Source organism: Corapipo altera, unplaced genomic scaffold (genome assembly GCF_003945725.1).
Source record: "Corapipo altera isolate COAL_440 unplaced genomic scaffold, ASM394572v1 61411, whole genome shotgun sequence".
In the NCBI taxonomy this organism is placed as follows: Eukaryota; Metazoa; Chordata; class Aves; order Passeriformes; family Pipridae; genus Corapipo; species Corapipo altera.
This window is the reverse complement of record NW_020884875.1, coordinates 15,045,484-15,069,420: the sequence shown is the minus strand read 5'-3', so window position 1 is coordinate 15,069,420 and position 23,937 is coordinate 15,045,484. Positions and strand designations below refer to the sequence as shown.

At 41.6% G+C, this 23,937-nt stretch overlaps 3 protein-coding genes across 6 annotated transcripts in view; 2 read left to right on the top strand and 1 right to left on the bottom strand.

The window, feature by feature from the left end:
- RFX3 (regulatory factor X3) overlaps positions 1-6,970 on the top strand; it is a 106,659-nt gene extending 99,689 nt beyond the window's left edge. For all 3 annotated transcript variants that reach the window (XM_027634701.1, XM_027634699.1, XM_027634700.1), the window contains one exon: positions 101-6,970. In XM_027634701.1, the coding sequence (XP_027490502.1) occupies positions 101-339 (239 nt within the window). In that variant the 3' untranslated portion in view covers positions 340-6,970. The remainder of the gene's footprint in view (positions 1-100) is intronic.
- A 6,941-nt stretch (positions 6,971-13,911) lies between these two features.
- On the bottom strand, positions 13,912-17,736 carry LOC113943170 (translation initiation factor IF-2-like). Its single transcript, XM_027634579.1, has 2 exons — positions 17,599-17,736; positions 13,912-14,765 (listed from the first exon to the last, which is right to left on the bottom strand). Exon 2 carries the CDS (start codon positions 14,572-14,574, stop codon positions 13,912-13,914), a length of 663 nt encoding a protein of 220 aa, XP_027490380.1. The 5' UTR covers positions 14,575-14,765; positions 17,599-17,736.
- A 1,037-nt stretch (positions 17,737-18,773) lies between these two features.
- LOC113943392 (heat shock factor protein 5-like) lies at positions 18,774-20,175 on the top strand. 2 transcript variants are annotated; one of them, XM_027635082.1, is made up of 3 exons: positions 18,778-19,431; positions 19,756-19,845; positions 19,986-20,175. In XM_027635082.1, the coding sequence occupies exons 1-2, from the start codon at positions 18,833-18,835 to the stop codon at positions 19,817-19,819; spliced, it is 663 nt and encodes a 220-aa protein (XP_027490883.1). In that variant the 5' UTR covers positions 18,778-18,832; the 3' UTR covers positions 19,820-19,845; positions 19,986-20,175. The 2 variants fall into 2 exon arrangements, with proteins under 2 accessions (XP_027490884.1, XP_027490883.1); XM_027635083.1 differs by lacking the exon at positions 19,756-19,845 and having other exon boundaries at positions 18,774-19,431.
- Positions 20,176-23,937: the final 3,762 nt, after the last annotated feature.

Genomic DNA, 23,937 nt, shown 5'->3' with positions numbered 1-23,937 from the left:
TTCCTTGTAGTTTTGTATTTCAAATATTATTTGCAAAATAAAGACCCTTGTATTAGAATTTTTCCCTTTGTGCTATTTACATAGTGGTTTGTTTGTGCAGATGAGGGCAGTGAAGTTGAAAGTGAAATAGATGAAGAGCTGGATGAAAGTGGAGAGCCACAAGCCAAGAGAGAGAAAACTGAGCTAAACCAGGCATTCCAGGTGGGCTGCATGCAGCCAGTGCTCGAGAGTGGAGTACAGCAGAACCTCCTGAACCCAATTCATAATGAGCACATTGTTGCAACTACCCAGACTATCAGACAATGCAGTGCTACTGGAAATACATATACTGCAGTCTAATGTGAAACCTCCCTCGCCTCCAACACACACCCCATTGCATTAGTCCTTTAGGTTTAATATGAAAAAGCTAAAAAAAAAAAAAAAAAAAAAAAAAAAGAAAAAGAAGAAAAAAGATAATAAGTCTGAAGGTTGACTGTTGTCAAATTTAGCTGTTCTGATCATTATTTTGTTGGAGTTAAATGGAATGGGTGTATGTGTTTTGCCAGATCTGTTTAAAAAAAAAAATTTTTTTTGTAAACAGATTGATTTTACATTGGCCACTCAGTAGCGAGGGTTTTCTTCTTATGAAATGCAAGATTTTTGCAAAGCTTAATGTTAATGTTTTGTCCTCTTATAATAATTTAATTTTTTCATAGTTTTTAAAAAATATTTTAATGTTAATTATTAGTTATGATGCTGATTTCATATAGATAGGTTTTTAATTAGATGCACTTCTGTGAAATATCAAAGGAACTATTTTCTTTGATTTACACTGGAGGCATACTTATTTGACAGCAGATGTATCAAATTTGTTATAAAAGGTGCTTTTCATCGTACTACGAGAAGACACTATTTTGATAAAATTGTGAGTATTCAGGGGGATTTTTTTGTAATAATGCTGGAGGGTTGAGAAGATCTCGTTTCTTTCTGTGAGGAAGAAGCGTGTTTAAATGACAGAAATATAAAGAATGTGGTAATCTGTATGGCATAAACGTACCTAATTATCTGACCATGATGTAAACAATGCAAGCTTCCTTTAAAATCAACAGTTTCAGATATTATTTGCATACCAGTTCCTCTCTTTTGAAGACTACTGATTCTATATGTGAGGCCACTGAACAGATGCTTTTGGCTGTTCAGTGACACTGTAGTTGTTAGAAACTGAAGCTAAAAAAGAAGTGACTTGATTATTATTAATTTTAAGTGTATGTGCTACTTATACTGAACTGGACATACAGGAAAACATTCCATTTGGATGACTTTCTTCTATTCCAGGTCTTTTCCTACTAGTGGTTCAATCTGCTGCTCTTAAAAAAGATGATTTATAGAATGCAAGGAATGTAGCAACCTGCATCATTTTCCTTTCAAAAACATTTCCTTGTTGTTAAAGTGGATTTAAATTTTTACAAAAATTAGACAAGGCAGTGTAACTGGCACACCTCACTTGTACTTATTCCCAATTGTGTAGAATTTGAATAGGTGGCTAGATGGACCATTGCCATTTAAGAATGTACATCAGGGATCATTGTACCTCGGCTATTACATGGTGCCTTAAACAGAACTGAAGCTAAGACTTAGTACTTTCTGTTATTCTTAACTCTTAAATTAATTCAACAAGGTGTGCCTGTCATTTTCAAATTCCCTAAGAAGTAAGGACAGGTTACATAGCCTTCAAAAGAATAAAAGGATTTTTTTATTATTATTAAATGATTTTAATATCCCTCTTAGAATGACAGTAAACCTATTTTTTCTTGTTTCTAGCTGGATTTCACTTTAATACAAATAAAATTTGCTTGGGAATTTGGAAAGCAAAACTAGCTTTAATACCAACTTCAAATGTCAAAATAGATTGACCATAGTCCCAAGCATGATTATATATTTTCTAAATCCTTGCCTACTTTTAATTTTAAAAACTAAAAAGAAATAAATGAGCAGGTGCATAATGCAGTGCATGTTTTCAATTTCTATATTTTGTGGGGTATCAGCCAGATATTACATTTTAATGGTTAAACAATAACAGTTTATAGAGACCATATTAATTGACAATAAAGAACTCAAGTTTTTCTTCATAAACATTTCATTAAGCAGACACATGAATTTGCTACACTAAATAGTGGAATTAAATAAGAAAAAAAAAGCCAAAAAGTAAAGGAGAACACAAAAAGATCAACTTTACAGAAAAGACTGTGTAAGAAAATTAGGATTCTTTTATTCTGGTTAACTACTGTGTCTGACAATGACTTTAAAATCATATATACCAAATAGGAGAAGAGCATGTAAAATGGAACAGTGTATTTATAGCAAACAAGTTTGTTGCTAGAGTTTACATGTGCTCCAAATACAGCTGCACATAAGTGAAAATGTCCTAACATTATTGGTGCACAAAAATAAATTTTAATTCCTTTGCAGAATGGTGAACCCATACAGCTCATTCTGTGTAGGCGTAATTCCTACTAATGTCAGTAGATGGCTTTTGCCTCAGTAAAAAGTAAACGTGAGGTTTATATTCATTATTTCTAAACTCATAAATGCACTGAATCTCATTATAGATTTTGTTGCCACATATATCACTCAGTGTGTCCTGATTTTTCCTTAGAAATCAGCACATCTGTACCCTTCACCAAAAATGCTAAAACTAAGCTGTGATAAATATTTACTCCCCTTCATTGTGCATTATAAGATGTTTACAAGTAAAATAAAGTGAAATAATTCAACACTTTTTTTCATTTTCAGCTTTTTATTTTAATACTCTAGTACTTGTTTAAATTTTTGTGTTGGTTTGTGTTTTCTTATTATTAACCTTTCTTGGTTTAATGTTGAATTTGTTGTTGCTGAGGAAAGAGTACGATTGTAAAAGGTAAATACAGATTGCTAAATATGATGGGACTTGAGTATCTTCATTATTTAGCTCCCCACTCCATTCAGTTGTTCACTGTCACAAAGTGAAAAACAAAACTGAACAAAAATCTGAATACAAAAAAAGGGAATGTATTTCATAGCTTCTAAAAACAATGTGTTATCAAAACAAATTGGAACTATCCCAGGTTTGGAAAACTGACTGGAGTCTGTATTCTTATGCTTAAATTCTAAAGGATTTTACCTGATTTTTTTTAGAGCAACTGTCTTACTGTAAACTGCATTGTATACTTACAGATTTGGGGGTTTCCTGTTTTATTTTTACTGAAAATTTAATCAAACAGATAAAACATTTTGCACACTCTTGCTATTTAATAGTTGGGTTTTAGTACTCACTGAACTACAGAGATACCAATACCTCAGTCTGTCTTCTGTAATGTGTAGTGTGTGGTTGCACTGCCACACCAGCTCTGGAGTCCATTGTCAGTGCTATGGAGAGGTGTAGCATGTGTCCACAGGGTAGACATGATGAGAGCTGACATGATTTATGTGTTTTATCTGCTCTTGAAACAGAATCCAGAATAATTATTTTAGAGGCATTTCCCCCATTAGCACAAGTAGCACAGTGAACAGTGTGGGGGAAGAGGTCTTGTTGAACTACCTTTTCAAAAGTAGGGCCCAATTTTCAAAAGTTTTACATTTATTAAAATTTGTTGGTACATTTCCATCTTTCTCATGGTAAACTAGTTTTAAAGCTTCTCTTTTTTTCAGTTATTTTTCTCTTGTACTGTAGTGTGCTCTAAGCACCTTCATTTTTAAAAAGTTCCATAAAAATTTGGAAAATAGTTGTTAAATTATTTGCCTATAAGATGATGATTTACAGCATTAATGCCTTTAGGTCAAAAAAAAGAAAAAAGATAATGTTCTGTCATTCAGAAAGGCATAGGTCTATATACAAATTTAATTTAAAGCAAGGTATTTTTAAATATCTGAAACACTTATTTTTTTCACCTTGTTTTCATAGGAGAAATGGTCTGATATCATTGTCGTTCCCACCAATTGATGTCTGCACTGTTTAGGAAATTTTATGTTAGAGATGCACTGCAGTCCAGTTTAATTCAGAATGTTTTTACAAAAAAACCCCAACCACTGAGAGCCATAAACATGCTAACAAAAAAAATATTTATTAGTAATAGAAGTATACAACAATAATTTCAGAGTTTAAAATATTAATTTGAGAGAGCAGTGTGAATTTCTGAAAATTGGGCCCTTGTCACACTAACAGGACATGGTCTTTGTGTATGGTTTAAAACAAATCAATACATGGAATTCTAGTATCTCTGCTAATTGGTTTGGTGATTTAACAGAGACAATAAAAACTGGAATAGAAGCATAAACACACAGTGCTTAGTTCTAGTATTAGAAAATTAATTTGATAAAATGCCTTGCATTAACCCTTTGAGCATTGTAAGTAACATGATGGGAACAAAGATTTTTAGATAATTTAATTAGTCCATTGACAATATACTTTGAATAGCTGATAGTGTTGTAAACTTTTTTTAATTATGTGTAAGTAAATACTTGCATACTATATGGGGATGTTTTTTATTACTAGGAGGCTGAATAGATGTAGGCAAAATATTCACTGCCATTGATGTGTACTGTCTAATAGAAAACAGTACTTCAGCTCCCTGGTTTTCATAGTTGCATATATTTATAAAGAAAATCAAACATATGATTCTACAAATAAGAAGTTGTCTACTTTAAGATGCCTTTAGAAGATAAAGGTTTAGAAAATATATTCAGCTATTTTGAAAATCTCCTAAGGTAGGTTAGTATTGGAATACTCTGGTACTGTAAAAGAGAATCTTTAGGATTAAAAGAAGGCTTAGTAATAATAAATTTTGCAGAATAAGTGTGTTTGCATTGAAATTCTTGGCAGTGTTTTTGAGAAACGGGAACAAAAAGTGCACAATTATATTGATATTCCTTTTAAAACTCAGTCACTGCAATAATGACTAGCTAAAAGATTAAGGTATTTTATTAAATTTCACATACAAGGGTACAGTTTGGATGGCCCTTACTGAATGTCAGAATTTTAAGAGCAACCTAGAAATTGCACGAGCAAATATTTTAGGAAGCCCCTATGTTCTTACAATTACTGCTTATAAGAACAAGGGAACAAGCGTAGCAGCAAGTAAAGATTCTTTTAACTTAGAGATACTGATGCCACCTTACTAAGTGAGAGTACATTTTCTACTGGTTTCTTGCAATATCAGTGAGTCAGCAAACACTAAAGCAGCTGTACTTATTTAAGTCTAGCTGAGGGCAAAGAGAAAGGGTATCATTTTAAATTATTTAAGGGAATTACGTCAGTAGTATAGTGCAAGTGAGTTGTAAACATTTTTAGTCAGTTAATGCAAATTAATGCATAATTAAATAACAAATGCAATACTCAAAGGGTTTTAATTTAACAACTTTTTTTATTCATAATTTACTGTAAATGCTTCTGAGTTTGCATGCCTTGATCATTGCTGCTAGTGATTTTATGTGCCAGTAGACCTGAGTTTAATTTACCAGTTTAACTAAGAAATAGTAAAAGCCACTTACAAAGTGACTGCCTAGTGTTTGTTTGAAGTAAAATATGCCTTAGTTTGAAAATGATCATTTTAACTCTTGTTTTATTCTGATTTTTTTTTCCTTTTCCTGTTGAAAAAATAAATTGGCATTTTGGAATTGGAAGCCCTGAGTAGTTAAATATTTGGTAAGAATTGTTCTTGGAGATTACTCATTAAGGCTGAAATTCACTGTAGAAAACAAGGCCCAGAACAAGCCTATGGGCATCAAATGAGCCTCACTTAACACTAATTCAGGAAAATGTTCTTTGTTCTTAAGCACTTTCTTGATTATAGTGCAAACATCTTACAGGAGTTTTAATTCTGGATTAATTTTACTCTGAAATAATAAATGTCTTTGTAAGAGGAATTTAGAGTTCAGAGGAACAACATTGCATAGATTGGTATTTACCAGGAACTCAGTTCAATTTTTTTTTTGACTTTCTGATACCAGCGAAATCTTTTTACACAAAGAATACTTAATGGGTTCCCCAATTAAAGTTTCCTTCTATACAATATTAAAGTGATTGCCTTGTATTTAAACATTAAATATCCATCTTAGAGTAACGCAGTTAAGCAATTTAAAATATGTTAGGAAAATACCACTTTGTACCAAAGCAAGTTGCCCATCTCCACTCATCCCCACTGAAAATTTGGATTTACAGTTAATAACCAATGAGGCTGTTAAAGAAACTTTGAGTGCCTTTCAAAAACTTGGAAAATTGTGCCTGAGGTGGTAAACTTTAATTAGGTTAATTCTAGAGCTACCAATCAGTAATTTTATCATCACTCAGGGCTTTCTTACCTTCTAGGAAACTTCCTTTGTTGCATTTATTTTATACTGTATTTTTTTTAAGTGCCATCATTTAAATTTCACTTAGTAAGTGGCAGATTACATTATCCAATCCCACAGCACAGAAACATCATAACACTAGGACATATTCAAACTCTTATTTTCCAGTTGACTGAATATATTATGTAAATGAGGTAAGCAACTTTTTGTAGATTGTATGTGTGAGATAATGTAATGTTCTTTTCCAGTTTTTGGGCTACAGTTGAATATACTTTTTAATTATTTAAAGAAGACATCTTTACAGAATAACGTGATGGTTTTTTTTGTATAATGTATTTGATTTTGTAAATACGTATTTCCTGATGTGATTTTTGTGACAAATGCTAAATCTTTTAGTATATAATGTCCTCTCAAAACTGGCAGGAGCTAAATAATAGTTTATGGGCAATTTGTATTGTGTACTGTACAATAACTGGGGACCTTTTATAATTATAAAAATATATATTAACTTTTAGTGTGTTGTTTAAAAAAATGACTGGAACATACTAAAGACAGTAGGATTTTTCTGAATATTTCAGACTTGAACTCAGGCTAGCTTTCTTGTGTTTTTCAAAACAAAATTGTGTCTTGTCTTTTAAAATCAATAAATTTGTTTTCTTGTTACAAACATATCTGAATTGCTTCGGTTTTTATATAGCCAGATATTTTGGATTGTTGTACTACTAATTTTGAGAGAAAAATTATTTCAACTTACACCTTCTAAATAAGATCACATTTTTTTATTTCACAGCAACAGAACTAAGTAACAAATGTGTCTCAGGTGGCAAAAGAAACAAGAATTGTTGAGATTGGAAGGGACCTCAGGAGATCATCTAGTCCAGCCCTCCTTCCAAGACAGGGTCACCTAAGAAATGTCAGTTCAATTAAGTAGCTTTCACATCCCCAGTAAATAGAGACTGTAATATTCTTATTAATTTCAATATTAACAGTAATTTCCCATTACAGATTTAGCTAGTTAGCAGTGAGGGGCACGCAGACTTTGGTCTTTGGGAATTAGTGGTGTCAGTTTGTTACCAGTGGGACCTACTTCTGCAATTTTTGCTCTAAATATTCTGCAATTTTTGCACTACATATTCTGCAATATGTTAATGTGTTAGATGTTTTGACAGTTTCACAAAACATAGATGAAGGCCTAATCTTACTGGGTCATGTATCTTACGGGGCTCTCATTGCAGGTACTGTTTATATAAAGAAATGCAGAATTTTAATCAGGAGGACCCACTAAGTAATAGATGCTAGAACATCAAAATGACTGTTGGATACCAAGCTTAAAACAGGTATTTCACATGAAAGTATGGTAAAAGTAGAAAAATTGCATCCTAAAGCTCACTTTTCTTAGGAAGTTCAGCTGTAAGTTATGGTCCAGTTATTGCCTATTCTTTAATTTCAAATAAAGACCAAAAGCTTAGTAGAGTACAGTACTGGTCCCTGGAATGCATCCTACCAAAGAAGACTACAACTTCAGCAGTGACCAGTCACAGCTATAGAATCATAGAATCATCAAGGCTGGAAGAAACCTTTAAGGTTGTTCAACCATCCACCCAGCACTAACACTGAAACCCCTGAACCACTAAACCATCACCTAAGTGCCAGATCGAGACACCTCTTAAACACCACCAGGGATGGTGATTCCACCACCTTCCTAGGCAACCTGTTCCAATGCCTGACCACCCTCATGGTGAAAAAATGTTTCTAATATCTAATCTGAATCTCCCCTGTTAGTTTAAGGCCATTTCCTGTTGTCCTCTCACTGCAGGCATGGTAGAAGTGACTGGCCCCCACCTCACTACAACCTCCTTTCACGTACTTGTAGAGAGCAATGAGGTCCCCACTGAGCCTCCTCAAGACTAAACAAACCCAGCTCCCTCAGCTGTTTCTCATAAGATGTTATCTAAATCTTTCACAAGCTTTGTTGCCCTTCCCTGGACACGCTCCAGCACCTCAATGCCTTTTTTTAAGTGAAGGGCCCAAAACTGAATGCAATACTCGAGGTGCAGCCTCACCAATGCTGCATACAGGGGAATGATCACTGCCCTAGTTCTGATGGTCACACTATTTCTGATGCAGGCCAGGATGCCATTGGCCTTCTTGGCCATCTGGGCACTGCTGGCTCATGTTCAGCTGCTTTTGACCAGCACCCCCAAGTCCCTTTCTGATGAACAGCTCTCAAGGCACTCCTCCCTCAGCCTGTAGCGCTGCCTGGGGTTGCCGTGACCAAGTGCAGGATGGGGCACTTGGCCTTGTTGAACCTCATACCATTGGCTTCAGCCCATTGATCAAGTCTGTCCAAATCCCTCTGCAGAGCCTTCCTACCCTCCAGCAGATCAACACTGCCACCCAACTTGTTGTCATCTGCAAATTTACTGTGAGTGCACTCAATTCCCACATCCAGATCATCAATAAAGATGTCAAACAGAACCCAAGACATGGGCCCAGTACTGAGCCCTGGAGAACACCACTGGTGACCAGCCACCAACTGGATTTAGTTCCATTCACCACCCTTCTCTAGGCCCAGCCATACAGCCAGTTTTTTACCCATTCAAGCTGCGAGCAGTGACATTTTCTGGGAGGATGCTGTGGGAAACAGTATCAAGGGTTTTACTGCAGTCCAGGTAGAAATTTCCACAGCCTTCCACTCATCTACTAAGTGGGTCACTTTTTTATAGAAGGAGATCAGGTTGGTCAAACAGGACCTTCCTTTCATAAATCCGTGTTGGATGGGCTTGATCCCCTGGTTATCCTGCATGCTGTGTAATGTGGGTTATGGATTTGTTCCATAACCTTGCCTGGAACTGAGGTAAGACTGACAGGCCTCTAGTTCACTGGATCATTCTTTCAACCCTTCTTGTAAATGGGCGTCACATTTGCTAATTGCCGTCGTCTGGAACTTCTCTGGTTAACCAGGATTGCTGGTAGGTGATTGAGTGTGGTTTGGCAAGTTCTTTTGCCAGCTCTGTCATTAGTCTGGGCTGGATCCCCCCAGGGCCCATGGACTTGTGAATGTCTGATTGGCATAGCAGGTCACTAACTGTCTCCTGGATTACTGGGGCTTTGCTCATCTTCCCATCACCAATTTGCAGCTCTGGGAATTTCTGAAGCTTGGTACCCTGAGGACAAGTGGTATTGATTTTGAAGACCAAGGCAAAGAAAGCATTAAGTACCCTCACCCTTTTCCTCACCCTTTGTCACTACACTGCCCTCTGCATTCAACAGATGATGGAGACACTCCTTGACCCTCCTTTTGCTGCCAGTGTATTTATACAAACTTGTTGTCTTTAACTGCAGTGGCCAAATCAAAGTTTAGTTTGGCTTTGGCCCTCCTAATTTTCTCCCTACATGATCTTGCAACATTCTTATAGTCCTCCCAAGTTACCTGGCCCTCCTTCCAGAGACAATAGATTCTCTTTTTCGCCCTAAATTCCAGCCTGAGTTCTCTGTTTAATCAGGCCAGTCTTTTTAGAGATGACTTGTCTTTCTACACGTGGGGGCAGCCTGCTCCTGAAAATTTAGTCATTCCTTCTTAAAGAACGTTGAGCCTTCCTAGACTCCTTTGCCCTTCACAACTGGCTCCCAAGGGACTCTGTCAATCAATGTCCTAAACAGCCAAAGTCTGCCCACTGGAAGTGGGTGCTGGTGTCTCTCCTTACTTCACCCAGTATTGAAAACTAACCTTTTGTGGTCACTCTGCCCAAGACGGCCACTGACCACCACATCACCCACTAGTCCTTTGTTCACTGTTGTGGTTTAACCCCAGCCAGCCACCAACCCCCACGGAGCCACTCACTCACTCCTCCACCAGAAGAATCAGGAAGAGAATCAGAAGGGTAAAAGCCAGAAAACTCATGGGTTGAGATAAAGACAGTTTCATAGGGAAAGTAAAAGCTGCACACACAAGCAAAGCAATGCAAGGAATCCATTCACTGTTTCCCATGGGCAGGCAGGTGTTTAGTCATCTCCAGGAGAGCAGGGCACCATCACATATAATGGTGACCTGGGAACACAAACACTATCACTCCTCCCTCTTCCCCTCACTTTATATAGTAAGCATGATGCCGTATGGTCTGGAATATCCCTTTGGTCAGTTTGGGTCATCTGTCCTGGCTGTGTCTCCTCCCAACCTTCCCTGCACCCCCAACTTCCTCACCAGTGTGGGAACAGGGAAAGCAGAACAGGCTTTGGCTTTGAGTTTGGCTTTGGCTCTGCACAAGCACTGCTCAGCAACAACAAAAACATCTCTATATTATCAACCCTGTGTTCAGCCAAAACACAGTCCACACAGCCTCTTGTGAAGAAAGTTAACTCTACTGCAGTCAAAACCAGCCCATTCACAAACAGCAGGCCTGGCAGGGCACCTCCTCTGGTGGGCTCTTTCACCAGTTGTCTCAGCAAGTTGAGTTCCACACACTCCTGGAACCTCCTGAACTTCTTCCTCTCTGCTGTGTTGTATTTCCAGCAAACATCTGGCAAGTTGAAGTTGCTCAGAAGTGAATGTGAGACTTCTCCCAGCTGCTTGTAGAGTGCCTCACCTATCTGTTCATAGTTGGGTGGTTTGTAACAGACTACCAACACAACATCCACCCTGCTGACCTTCCCTCTGGTCTTTGCCCATAGGCACCCAACCTTATCATCTTCATCATTGTCAAATCCAATACAATCATATCACCCCCTAATAGTGCTCTCCCATCCTATTCTATGTTTACAGAATACTCCTAACTGGTTTGCTAATTGAGACTGAGTCTTCATTTTCTAGTGGGTGCCTTGCTGAGACTAAATAGGTCTTCCTCTAGCATACGTGCACAGGAAAACAATCTGTAGGGGGATCTCACACCAACCAACTCTGGGTACAGCCAACAGCCTACATTGCTCAGCTCTTTTCTACTGACAGTGTTAGCAGGAAGACCCTGCAGAGTTCAACCTCTGTTGCTGTTGATATTAATGGAACAGGTTTAATTAGTTAACCAATGAAAGTTCAGGTCAGCATCCCACAGTACTAAACTCAGACCTCAAAGGATGAAATACAGCTAAAATGTAGGAGAAATTTTAAAACACTGGGTACTGTAAGAAAACATGAGGGTAAAAAGGATAATAAATGACATTTACTTTTATTATTTCTGTAAGGTAATTTTCTGCACGATGTTAATGATAGCAAATAAGTAAGATAAATTCTACATAGAATTATTTAAGTGTATTTAATTTGACTTACCTAAAGCATTGACTTCTATTATGTAAAATTGCATACAGTCTGTAGCAATCCAATGTGCATTAGTTGTTTAATTCCATATCAAGGTCTATGCTCAAAGCCACATGAAATATAAGCCAGGTATTTTCCCCCAAAGGCATCTAACCAAAGCAAGGAAGAAACCTTGATCCATTTTTGGCTCTGTTAGCAGTATGCTAGAGAGTGTTTTTATTCTTGCTTGGTTCTGCTGATCTCTTTAAAAATTTTGCTGAATCTCATTGTACATGTACTTCCCCAATACATGAATTAAGGGAACATTAGGACTTTTCTCTTCAAAAAACAAAACCCCTCCTTGACCAAAATGTGCTACTGCTGACAGTTTATTCTAAACATTTTATAAACAGAACTGTTCTAGTAAGAATAACTGTGTGTAGGCATTTTCCACAGGCAAATTGTGCACAAGGCCTGCTGCTGTTTTCATTATCTGAGTTGAGAGCAGACATAGTAGGTCAGTATTTATTTAGTAAACTAGCTGTTAATAACACAGACATACTTTCAGAAATCTAGATAGAAGAGGTATAAAACAATTGCTGTCTCAAGCTCCTTTTTCTCTGCAGCTGGATATTACCTTTATCCACAATGTAGTCACACTAATAGATGGAGGCTTGTCAGAGTTCTGGTTTATAGCCACCTTTGCTCGGACTGCTGCTAAAAGTGGTCAGTATTACTGCCTCCACTGGAGACATTTGTTGGTTAGCAAGCCCTGTTAGCCTGCTGAAAGCACAAGAGTGCTCAGGATTTTTTATCTTCTTTCATGAAGTATTACTAGCAGAACTGTATTGACAATATTTGAGTTAAAGCACAATTTAAGAGAGCTACCGGTAGTATTAGTATTGTGAATGCCCTTTAGTAGGTACTTCAGAAGAAGTGTTTGATAACCAGTCCTTTGCAGAAGCCACAATTTTAGGTTATGTCATCTTCCACCAATATTGAAAGATGTCAGAAGCAGCAGCAGAAGTTGCTATAACAACACATTGAAGTTAGGGTCACACACTGTCATTGCAACACAGGCATTGAATTTACTGGCCCATGTGAGTGACAAGGTGACTGTTGTTCAGTGTGGCAGCAATCACTTTATCCATTTATTTCCCTGGTCTTCAACAGTTTCTGATGCCGAAGAAAAATTTAGACTTCCCTCCTTCCTCCGGTTTCACCCAAGAAAGCCAAGCAGCCAAAATCAAAAGATGCAATAATTAACATAGCAAATGTGCAAGAGACAAGCATGTTAAAAATGGAACAGCCCTAATCATCACCACGTAAATGATACCCTTCTCTTTCTGTGAACTTCTGGTAGATGATCCATTTTGTGTGGGAAGCATAATTCTACCTGTACACTTTACCTCCATCCACTTTCTGGCAAATCCAAATCCGTGCTTCTACTACCTCAGCTGCATTAGAGGTAGATGAGAAAATGTCTTGTTTTGGGATGGTTCTGCTGACAAACTTGCCAGAATATCTAACAATATCTATGCTGAATAATGTACCATAACTAAGCTTTTCTATTTTTTCCTATTAAAGAGTATTTATTGATTTAAAATGCCTTACAGTATTAGTATTAGCAGCCCAACTGTAAAAGACTCTGAAATTCAAACCTAGTTCTATGTTACAGCACTTCTCACATGCTAAGTTGGTTTTTTGTAATCACCAATTCAGGTAGCTGGCTCAGTGTAGCTGGGAAATCCTCTCTTTTTACAACCATTCAGTCCTTTGAACACAGTCAGGGTGGGTGAATCTGCTTTCTTTCCAGAAAGCTAGACAGTATAGCCCAAGTCACCATTTGGGTCCAGAGAGCACTGGCATACATTCTACAAAAAAGTCTGGGAACAGAATGAGCAGAGACCAGTTTAAACGTCACATGGTACTTTTAAACACAAGAGCACTTCTCAAATACTGATTAATTAACCTTCTCAGTGTCTTTTTAAGACAGAGGCATACATACCAAAGTAACCGGCAGGGTTTGGTTTGGTTTTGGGTTTTTTTTTTTAAACTTTTACCGTGACGGGGGGAGCACGATCCAACAACAAGCAAATAATCCAGGGAAAACTTCTGTAACAAAATAGCGACACCCACTGCTGGATATCACAGTTACACCCTTACGCTCTTCGAAAATAAAGCGGAAGGGGAAACGCCACGGAGGGAGAAGCGAAACTCTAGGGGTTTGCGAACCTCCTCCTCCTCACATCGCTGCCACGAACCTCGCCTTCCCGTCCCAACAGAGGGATGCCCTTAAGCCCGCACACGGCCCATCCCCACCGGCCGCGGGCGCTCAGCAGGGAGAGATGGAGGGGCGAAGGGAGGGTGTCACGGCGTCACCGCCTCCCCGCCACACGAGCTCCGCTGCCTTCCCAGGGCGGAGCGACGCTGACGGGGAGGACAGAGGACGTAGCAACGTTGAAGGGTGAGGATGCTACTCGCCAGGGAGGGGCTGCCGGCAGGGCTGCAGGTCTCCAGCCCCGGTCAGAGCGCCCTGAAGCTGGAGAGGAGAGAGCAGGGCGTGACTGCGACACGCGGGTAAGCACCGCAGCTCCTCGGCTTTTCCCGCCGGGAAGCAGCTGGTCCCGGAGGGCACCGGGCACTTCTCCTCGCTGACGGCTCGGCGGGGAAGGGGCGCCGTGTCTCGCCGGGCTGCCAGCGCCGCTCGCAGCCCCGGCGCGGTGCCAGAGGCTCCCGCCGCCTTCCCTCGCCTTCCCCCCGCCGGCGGCCGGGTGAATGGGCCGCGACTGTCCCGGTGTGCGCTGTCCTGCAGCGCGGCACCACCCCGGGCAGCGCCGGGCTCGGAGCGGCAGCCCCGGCCCCCTCGGGGTCGGTCCGGCCCCTGGAGCGGGGGCTCTGCGGGGGCTTTCCTCGGGCACGCCGGGCTCCGCGGGGGGCCGCGGGAATGTGACGGCGCTAAAGCGGTGGCGAGGAGCCATCTGGGACTGCAGAGGAGAGTCCGGCGGGGAGCGCGGCGCTGCCAGGCGCTGTCCCGGCATGGCTGTCCTGAGTACGGGCGAGCCCGGCGGAAAGGCGCCGCTCCGCTGTCGGAAACTGCTCCATCGGGGAAAGTACAAGACTGGAGTGTCAGGGTCGTTTCTCCTCCCCGTTCCTGAGTTTGAAACTTCAGCCAGGAGTGGTCAGAAGAGGTCTTTCCCCCTCACCTGAAAGACCAGATATTGATTTCTTCCTGTGGAGACATACGGGAAAGACAGAATAACCAAGAGGAAAGGGAAGGAGGTAATGGAAGCCAGCCTGTAGCTGTATGAACAGAACCGCGTTTGTTTTGCTCTGAGGCTGCCGGCTCCCGCTGAGCTGGGAGGGCAGCCGAGCACGGCCGTGCCTTGGGATGCACTGTGCTGCTGGCAAAGTCCAAACTGGTCCGGAAGGATAGTGCTTTTAGCCCTGAAGTAATTCTCTCTGGCTCTGCTATTTGTAGATAGGCTCTGTTAAGTTGCACAGGTGATGTCTGCGTTCATACCTTTACTGGCTTTCTCAAAAGCAACCGTTCTTTCAGATTTGTGTCTTTACAGGGTATTAGAATAGCTGACATTTTAAAATAAAACAAACTGCTGGAATCTAAGACTGAAAAAAACCCAACTGAAATTGATGCACGTATAGAAAGTAATTAGAAATACTGTCGGTGAGGTGGGTGAACATGAGACCAATCCTGAGCTGTTCTGGACATACAATGCTTGTTGTGGCTTTGGTTTTTCAAAATGAATCTCAGTAACTAGATCTCATTCCTGTAGGCATTATCATGACCTCTTAAAGTTTGTTGCTATCATATCTTTATGAGTTTTTATCTCATGTAGAGCAGAGGTGGATAGCCACAAAGACTTTCAGATTGGAAGCTCTTCATGGAAGTGGGGGGGTTTTCAGATGTTTTCAGACTTCTGAAATGTAGACTGGTGTAGCAGCAAAATATTTATTTGTCATGTGAAGCCTCATGATAACATCTGAGTGCTTCCACCCCTTCCTGTATTCATCTTAACGGCCTTAATAAATAAGAAAATGCAATCATCTCTGTTTTATAGAAGAAACTGAAGGATGGCACAGCTATGGCTTACTACTCATTATGACAAAAAGCTTGGTTTTAGGTTTTAGTCTAGTAGCTTCTGCCACTAGACTAGTGACTGATTTTGCTTGTGAAATGACAAAGAAGGGGCAGCAGGGCACATGAGAAGAAAAAACTGTTGAAAGGCTGTAAACTACAATATAAGTAAAATTAACCTGACTTTAGCATTCCAGACATCTGTTCTGATTCTGCAGCTATTTGAGGTGATAAATGACCTACACAGATAAATCTGAATGTAGCTATACCATAGTAATGTGCAGTTTTCAAGCATTTGCCTGAGTAAGCAGCAATTTGCTTGAGATAGTTTGCAAATCAGGGATTTTTGATTAGACCTTAGAAAAAAGTCTCAGACATTGCTTCCAGCTGATTGTAATGGGCACCTCAGTGCCTTTGAAGATGTCACTGTGTGCCTGAGCAGACTGAGCATGCTTGGTCTGCTTATTTTGTTTAAGTGAATATTTTGTTAAAGATAAAAGACCCCTCATGTGTAAGAACTCCAGCATGACGAAACAGTGTTTTGAGACCTCTGATAGTTTGTTAGGCCTGTTTCTTACAAAGCAGGTTGAACCCTTTTCCCTGACGAACTTTTCCGTGAGATCATCAGTGGGGCTCTAAATTCCAAGCCAGTGTGTGATGTCGCTTAGAGGAAAGACAGCAAAGCTGCATTTCTGCACTGGCCCTGTGCCAGACCACCTGTTTGTAAACTCAGACCAATTTTCTTAGTAAAATTTCACTGCTGGAACTGGTGCTGGCTGCTGCTCTGCTTCACTCCCACCAGCTGCAGAGCCACTGTACCTCCTGCTCCACATCTGCAGGCAAAAGCATCACACACACTTGGCCCACCATCCGTCTGTGAGTTTATCCAACCTCCACCCTCTCTGGCTGGAACCAGGGCAGGGAGCAGCAGTCAGCGGTGTTTATGCAGGTTTGTCTGATTTTCCTGCCGTGAATCCAGGGAATAATCATTTTTTTCAGGGCAAGAGCAAAAGTGCTAGCCCAGGCAGACTGTTCGGTAGATATTCTTCTGTAAGCTTTAATCCCACAGCCCCTACAAGTATCCATAGCTAAGGTTAAGTGGAGCAGACAGCCACAATATTTGCAGGTGACAGTGGACGTGCTGTCCCCACCGCATGTGCATTTTGCAAATAGACCTCTTCTGCTGGAAACACAAACTACTTGCAATGAGAGTGATCCCAAAGTCCATGCAATACTGTACCAGAGGATTAAACTCTTCACTCTTCAGTACCTTCTTGTCAATCTGGGCTAATTTGGTTCTACTAAATTTCAGCCAGAGACTGCTCACATATTACAGGGCTGTTCGTCTTTTGACGAATGGCTCAGCTCTGTCTCACTGACATATTGCTAACTGAAGGCCAGTCTCTTCCATACCCCATATTATAGAAGGAATTTACCTTCAATCCCCAAATTAGTCAGCATGCATGCAAAAAAACCCAAACAAACCACCACCACCAAAAACCCAGCAAACCCTAAACAAACAAAAAACCCAACCAAACAAAAAACCCCCAAAAAAACAAAAACACAGAATGCCCTAAATAACAATAAAAAACCAACCAACCAACCAAAACCAAATAAGAAAAAACCCTCCAACAACAAAAAACCCAAAACAACAACAAGAAAAACCGAAGAAAACACAAAAAACTCCCCTTTTGCATTCTGAGTCAAGAGCATAAATGTCTTTGAGGCCTTTATGAAAGTCCCTTAACCTGTTTTAGGGTGACCACCTCACTCATATTCCCTTTGTTCTGCCACAGAAGATTCCTTGCTGATTTTTTTTTCCTGCAGTAATGAGGATCTGCAGTCATTGACCAGCACTGCTTCAAGACAGAGGTAATGCTCTGATGTACCTGGCATAGGTGACCTTTGCGCCTGAGGAGTGGTCAATGAGCTGTGCTACCATTGACCCACACAGTGCCCAGCACCTCACCAGAGTGAGCACAGCTGGCCTGCCATGACCACAGCTGGGCAGGGATGCCCTCTCACTGACACGGGGGCTGCCAAGCAATTTTTCTGCAGGTCCCATTAGGTCTGACCCCCTTCCTGCTTGTGCCCCCCATCCCCTCATGTGAGCAGTGGGAGCTGCTGGTGGCACCAGGGCACCATCCTCCCCAGGGACGCTGGGACTGAAGGGACGGACGAGGGAGCTGCTGAACGGTCGGTGAGGCTGAGGGGCCGGTGGGTGGCTGAGGAGGCTGAGAGGTAGCTCAGGGGGATGGTGGAGGCTGGGGGCTGTGGGATGGCAGGGGCAGAAGGGAGGACTGAAGGGATTGAGGTGAGGGCTGGGGACACTGATGGTTGGCAAGGGGCTGAGGGGACCAGGGAGGGGCTGAGGGCACTGGGGTGTGGCCTGAGGGCACTGAGGGGACTGCAGGGAACTGATGACATAAATACTCAAAAGGAATATTGTTTGCAGTATTTCAACTGAAACAAGAGAAACTGAGACCCATTGGTTGAAGTTTCATAAACCATAAAAAAGTTTCCTGATCCAGGAGACAAATTGTTCAACCAAGCCAGCAGGACATGAACCAACTCTGGACTCACGTTCTCAGGCGACTTGTGACCGTGAAAGGATAAAGTGAGGTGGGCGCTATTCCCCAAATGACCACCAGAGACCCTCTTGAGACTATTCCCCAAACTGTATGAGGCATGCCCAATTATTAAGGCGTACAGCTTTATCTATGTAAATGAGTCCTGAGACAGGGGAGGAGAATTCCGGGAATTTAGATGAATGTATAGATGGTTTACCTAGATAAATGAAGCTTTGAAACGTCGAGTGCATGTGTTAGGAGTGATTCTTGATGAAATAAAGTAATGCCTGCCTTCTAATACTGAAATTAGTGTTAGAGAGTTTTATTCTTCCCGACATTTTGGTGACACTGGGGGCACTGGGGGGTGGGGTGGGGACACGGAGGACACTGATTGGGGGCACTGGGGTGATGGGTGAGGCTGAGGGGACCGGGGGCACTGAGGGCACCTGGGACTGCGGGACGGAGGCCGAGGGGCCCGGCGGGGCTGGGCCGGCGCCGGCACGAGCAGCCATCGTGCACCCGGCGCGTGCCGGGGCGCGGCGGTGGCGGAGCCGCCCTCGCGCGGCGGCCGTTGTCGTTGCCGGGGCGTTGGGCGCCCGCCCTCGCGTGTCGCGACAGTTGCCGACAGGCGCGATGGCGGAGCCGCTGCTGCCCGCTGGCTTCCGCTCCGGCTCCACAGCCTTCTGGCCTTGCCTCTTTCCCGCTGCCTCCCGGCCCTGCACCTTTCCCGCCAAGCTGTGGCTGCTGGTGAATAACCCCCGCGTCCGCTCCGTGCGCTGGGATGCCCGCGGCGAGGGGCTGTTCATCGACCAGGCGCTCTTCGAGCGGGAGCTGCTGGGCGGGGGGCCCGGCGCTGCCGGGGAGGCGGAGGTCTTCAAAACCAAGAACTTCGGCAGCATCATCCGCCAGCTTAACCTGTACGGGTTCCACAAGCTGACGATGGGGCCGGCTGGTCCCGCGCTGGGGCACAGGCTGGGGCCCAGGCTGGGGCCGGCCGCGGCGGGGGACAGTCCCGACAGCCCCGATGGGCCCCGGCACCACTTCTGGAACCCCCACTTTCGCCACAACCGCCCCGACCTCCTGGTGAGGATCAAGAGACTCACGAAGGCCAATAAGGAGAAGCTGGACGCTGGCCTGAAAGTGCCCAGCCGCCTGCTCGACGACTTGCAGCACATTGTTGGGAAGGGGCTTGTTCCTGTCGCCCTCGACCCTCGGCGAGGCCAACGGGAGCGGTGAGACCGGGCGAGTCACCGGGGCGCGGTGGGTGAGAGGGTGGCATGGGCTTACGAAATCGGCACTGCCCTGGGGGAAAGGGCTTGCCCTTGCTGCTGGCTGCTTAGTTCACATGGTGTAGGAAAAATGTCGCTCTTACAGGAGGTTGAGCTGCTGCCAGTAAGCAAAAGGGAATGTAATTATAGATTCCTACAAATGCACTGCCTATATATATACACAAATATCAATATATCTATCTGAATATCCAAATAGCTATAGCTGTATATCTCACAGGTTCTGTTTCTATTATCTGAAATAAATGACATGGTTCATGTGTGTTTCAGTGTGCCCATAGACTACAGCACCAGCAGGGACCTAAAACTAATATACATGCCAAATTGTCGCTAGATAAAAGGTGCAACATGCATCCTTCGGTATGTTTAAAATCTTTTTTTTTTTTTTTTCAAAAAAAGTTGCCCAAAGCAGCACAAGTTCCTTGTGCCTTGAAAAAGAAAAGAGGCCAGTCAAAAGAAAATTCTGCAACAGTTCTGCTTTTTGCATCTTGTATTTTCAGCTGTGGGAAACTGTATACAACATAGAGAAGAATGGAAAGGAGAAAGGAAGACTTTGAGATCTACTTTAGGAAGACACTAGTTTTCAACGAACTCAAAACAAATTCAGGAAAAAAGTTTAAAGAAAAGTCATGAGTTATCTCAATAAAAATGTTGCGTAATGCAATATGCTAAGAGCTATTATTCAACACATACTGGTTTTCTAAAATTTAAATTGTTAAGTAACTAGGCTAACATGTGGCCTGCCTTAAGTATCGGAAAGACTATTTTCAGCTTTCATCCAAGGAAAAGTTCCCCAGCCCAGGATGCGACACATGGTAACACAGTTACCTGACCCAGCACTGGGATGGCTGAGGATGGGCTGAGACTGATGTGACATTGGTGCCCTGCGCTGGCACAACAGGGGGAAACAGATGAGGCAGTCCACAAGATTTTCCTGATCTTGGAATGGGAATGAGCTCAGAGAGCCAAAAGAGTTTTTGTAAAGCTTGTGCAAAAGGCTGTGTGTGATTCACATCTTCAAGGGAGCTGTTTCTCTGAAATATGTACGGACTGGCTGCAGCCAGCATCGCCTCACTGCTCCACACAGGTAGACAGTTCCTACCCAAAGTCCTCAGTCCATGTTGTCGTCTCTCTCTGCTAAGACCGTATCATGATAGTGAGGAGCAAATGAAACTAAGTAAGCCCCTCAGACCTGTAAGGCTTTTGTTAGAGGCTTAGGTACAATAGCCAAACAGGCACTTAATTCACAGGCATGACATGTCCTTCCATGAGTTTGCAAATCACTGAGTCCTGATGTTACCTAAGGGTGCCGTGGGTCCTCCAGATCTCACAATTGTTGTGCCAGACTCAGAAGGAAAAGCTGGGGCGAATTATATAAAATTAATGTGTTCATGGCAGATACTGTTAGAGAAGATTCTATGGCTTGTATGATTCTGTATGGGGTTTAGACTAGATGATCATAATGCTGATTTCTGGGCTCAGCTCCCGTGAATTAGAGCCAAAAACTACATGGATGAGGTTCTTTAAATACAGCTTGAGGAGTCTGTTTAGAAGTCTTGTTGCAACAGAGTTCATCAGTTGTAAGTCACTGACCTGTTTTTTTCTTTCATTCTGGATGTTCTCATAGTGGACATAAATGAAAAACTTTTAACCAACACCATCTTTCTACCTTCTGCCTGGTGTGTCCATGGCAACCCCCTGTGTGAGGAAGATGAACGAATGAAATTATCATGAACCATAGTTACGTGCATCTGACATGGTGAGGCATTTTAAATACCTCAAACACACATTTCTCTTCTGTGGGAGGTACTCATACCTTAATTGTACTTAATGCAGACATATATTCTAAGGCAAAGGGAAGGAATTGGGAGGGTTCTGTGTCAGCCAAGCTTTTAAAAAGCACACCAAAACAACAACCCAAGCACACCAACAACTGTGAAAATTGCATGTCTGTATGTAGACAGAGGCATACCATGAACAGTTGATATAGCCAGAAAACTGTTGCCAACTTTTGCAAGTTTAGAAGACCCAAATATCTGAGAACATGAAACCTTCAGTTAATTTTTTTCACAGCATATTCTGAGTTGGAAGGGACCCATAAGGATCACTGAGTCCAACTCCTAAGTGAATGGCCCATACAGGGATCAAACCCACAATCTTGGCATTACTAACACCATGCTGTAACCAGCTGAGCTAATCTCAGGTTTTGCTTATCGATGGAGCAGTCATCGTGTTGCCCTGGAAACTAGTCTTCATTTAATCTGTATTCTGTATTTGAATTAAGATGTTTATAACCCCCAAACTAGCTACTGTACAGTCTACACTGTTTCAGGTTTTCCACCTCCCCGGACCAAGAATGGAAATGTAGGTAGCAAATGCATGTGGATAAAGGACTTGACACTTTGATAATCTCTGTGCAGGAAATTTCCAGTGGCCAAGATGATGTGTGGTCATATTTTCTCTCTGGAAAAGAAGTGGAAGTTGGATGAGCAACACCACAGAAAGACAAGGGAGGTTGGGAGAACCTTGTCAGGCTTGCAAAGGAAGAATCAGGGACATACCCACACATCACACTATGAAGAAGCAGAAGCAAAACTCACACCTGGATGTCTGTCACAGGCAAGGCTGCTTAATTTAGACAAAGGTGCCAGCAGGGATGAGAGAAACATGAAGGAACATTCTTAAGTGCCAGCAAAGAAGTTGGTTATATACTCTGACTTACGGAATAGTCTGTCCCTGACCTGACCAGCTGTCTGCTGCAGGTCCATGCATCACGGTCAGACTTAGAGCAGAGAGAGCATTGTCTCAGTGACATTTTGGCTCTACTTGAAGTCAGTGGCCAAAATACTACAAACCTCAAAAAGGTTAATTCTCACCTTCAATCTGTAAACCATCTATAAGCCATTTATAAAATACAACTTCTTAAATTGTTGGACTGCCTTTAGTGCTTTCACTGCCATGTCTGCATGGCATCAATAAAAACACCATGGAATCCAGCTGATGGAAGGAATATAACTGTGTTATAGTATAACTGCTGACAAAAGGAATGTAAACTTCCCCAAGATCTGATTGTCCCACTCTAGAATAAATAAAGCATAATGGCACTGTCATCTTTGTTTTTTTTCCTGAAATGTAAAAATCACAACAGCAGTTTTGTTTCTGTAGAACACACTTGGAATTCCACACTTGGAATTCCAAATGTTCATTAGCTTTAAATCACTTCTTAGAAGCAGCCACACTAGAACACTGCCTACAGCAATAGGTGAGGCATTTTCAGAGAAAGTTTGCACTTTGCACTTAGCAGATGTTGAGAGACACTCCTTTTTATCAGTACTGATAACCAAATATGAGGCGTAATTCAAAAAAACCAATCAAAGAAAGACTGACTAATATTTACAGGTTTGAATTAGGCTTCAATACATTACTGTGGGTTTTAAGAACCCATTAATAGGAATGAAACTACAGTACTTTGCCATTTTTTCTGTAAAACAGAGTTTTTAAAAATTCTGATAAAATACATGATGAAAAAGAAAAAGAAAGGCTAACAAGCTGTAGTAAACTTTAATGTACGAAGATTGTATTCAGCCAGTTTAAAGTGTGTATTTCTTCATCATGGATTGTAACAGGTATATTTTTGTGTTTTCTTGTAACTGTTTCTTTTCCCCTTAAAGCAACAAATATTTCATTTGTAATGCTTATTTTATTATAAGCTTATAGAAAAAAGCTATACAATATCTATTAGATTCTGCAGAAAATGAAAAGTTCTGTAATGTATTGTACAAATGTAAAAAATGTATCTGAAATAAAATGTCAGTTTGTGAATCCCTGATTTTGTTTCTAACAGTTTAAGCATCCGTAGTGTCTTTATGACGTCAAGCTACAGAATCATTTTATTAAGTGATTAATTCAAGTCCATCCTCTTTTTCAGCAGAAAGTGAAAGCAACAGCCCATTGTTACAGCAGTGTCAGTCAAAACAAAGCAGAATTTTGATTCCTATTCATTATGGTAGCTTGAAAATGCTAAAGCAAGTTACTGAAGATATTTGCTGACTCCTGATGTTGACTGCCTCAAGTTCACATTCAGTGGTATTGAAACTGGATTAAAACTTTCAGAGCTCTGCTTACATTGTGTCTTGACCAAAATAGTTACACCTGCAAAATGACAGATTACTGATGAGACTGATAAATAACAAATTATAAGCTTTGAAAACATTGGCTGTGTTAAGAATTACCAGTGAGCTGGGACTGACAGGAGTACTTTTAATAATTTCAGTAAGGTTACTCGGAGGATACTTATATCTGTTTAAGTTCAGCAGAATCAGAGCCTTAATAGTTCAGTTCTGAGAGTAGCTGAGAGTGCAGATGATCTGCGTATGCTGAGAGGAAGCACGCCTTGCTTGAAGGGTCTGCATTCCTCTTGGCTCCCTTTACTTAGTCTGCACTGTTGCTTGT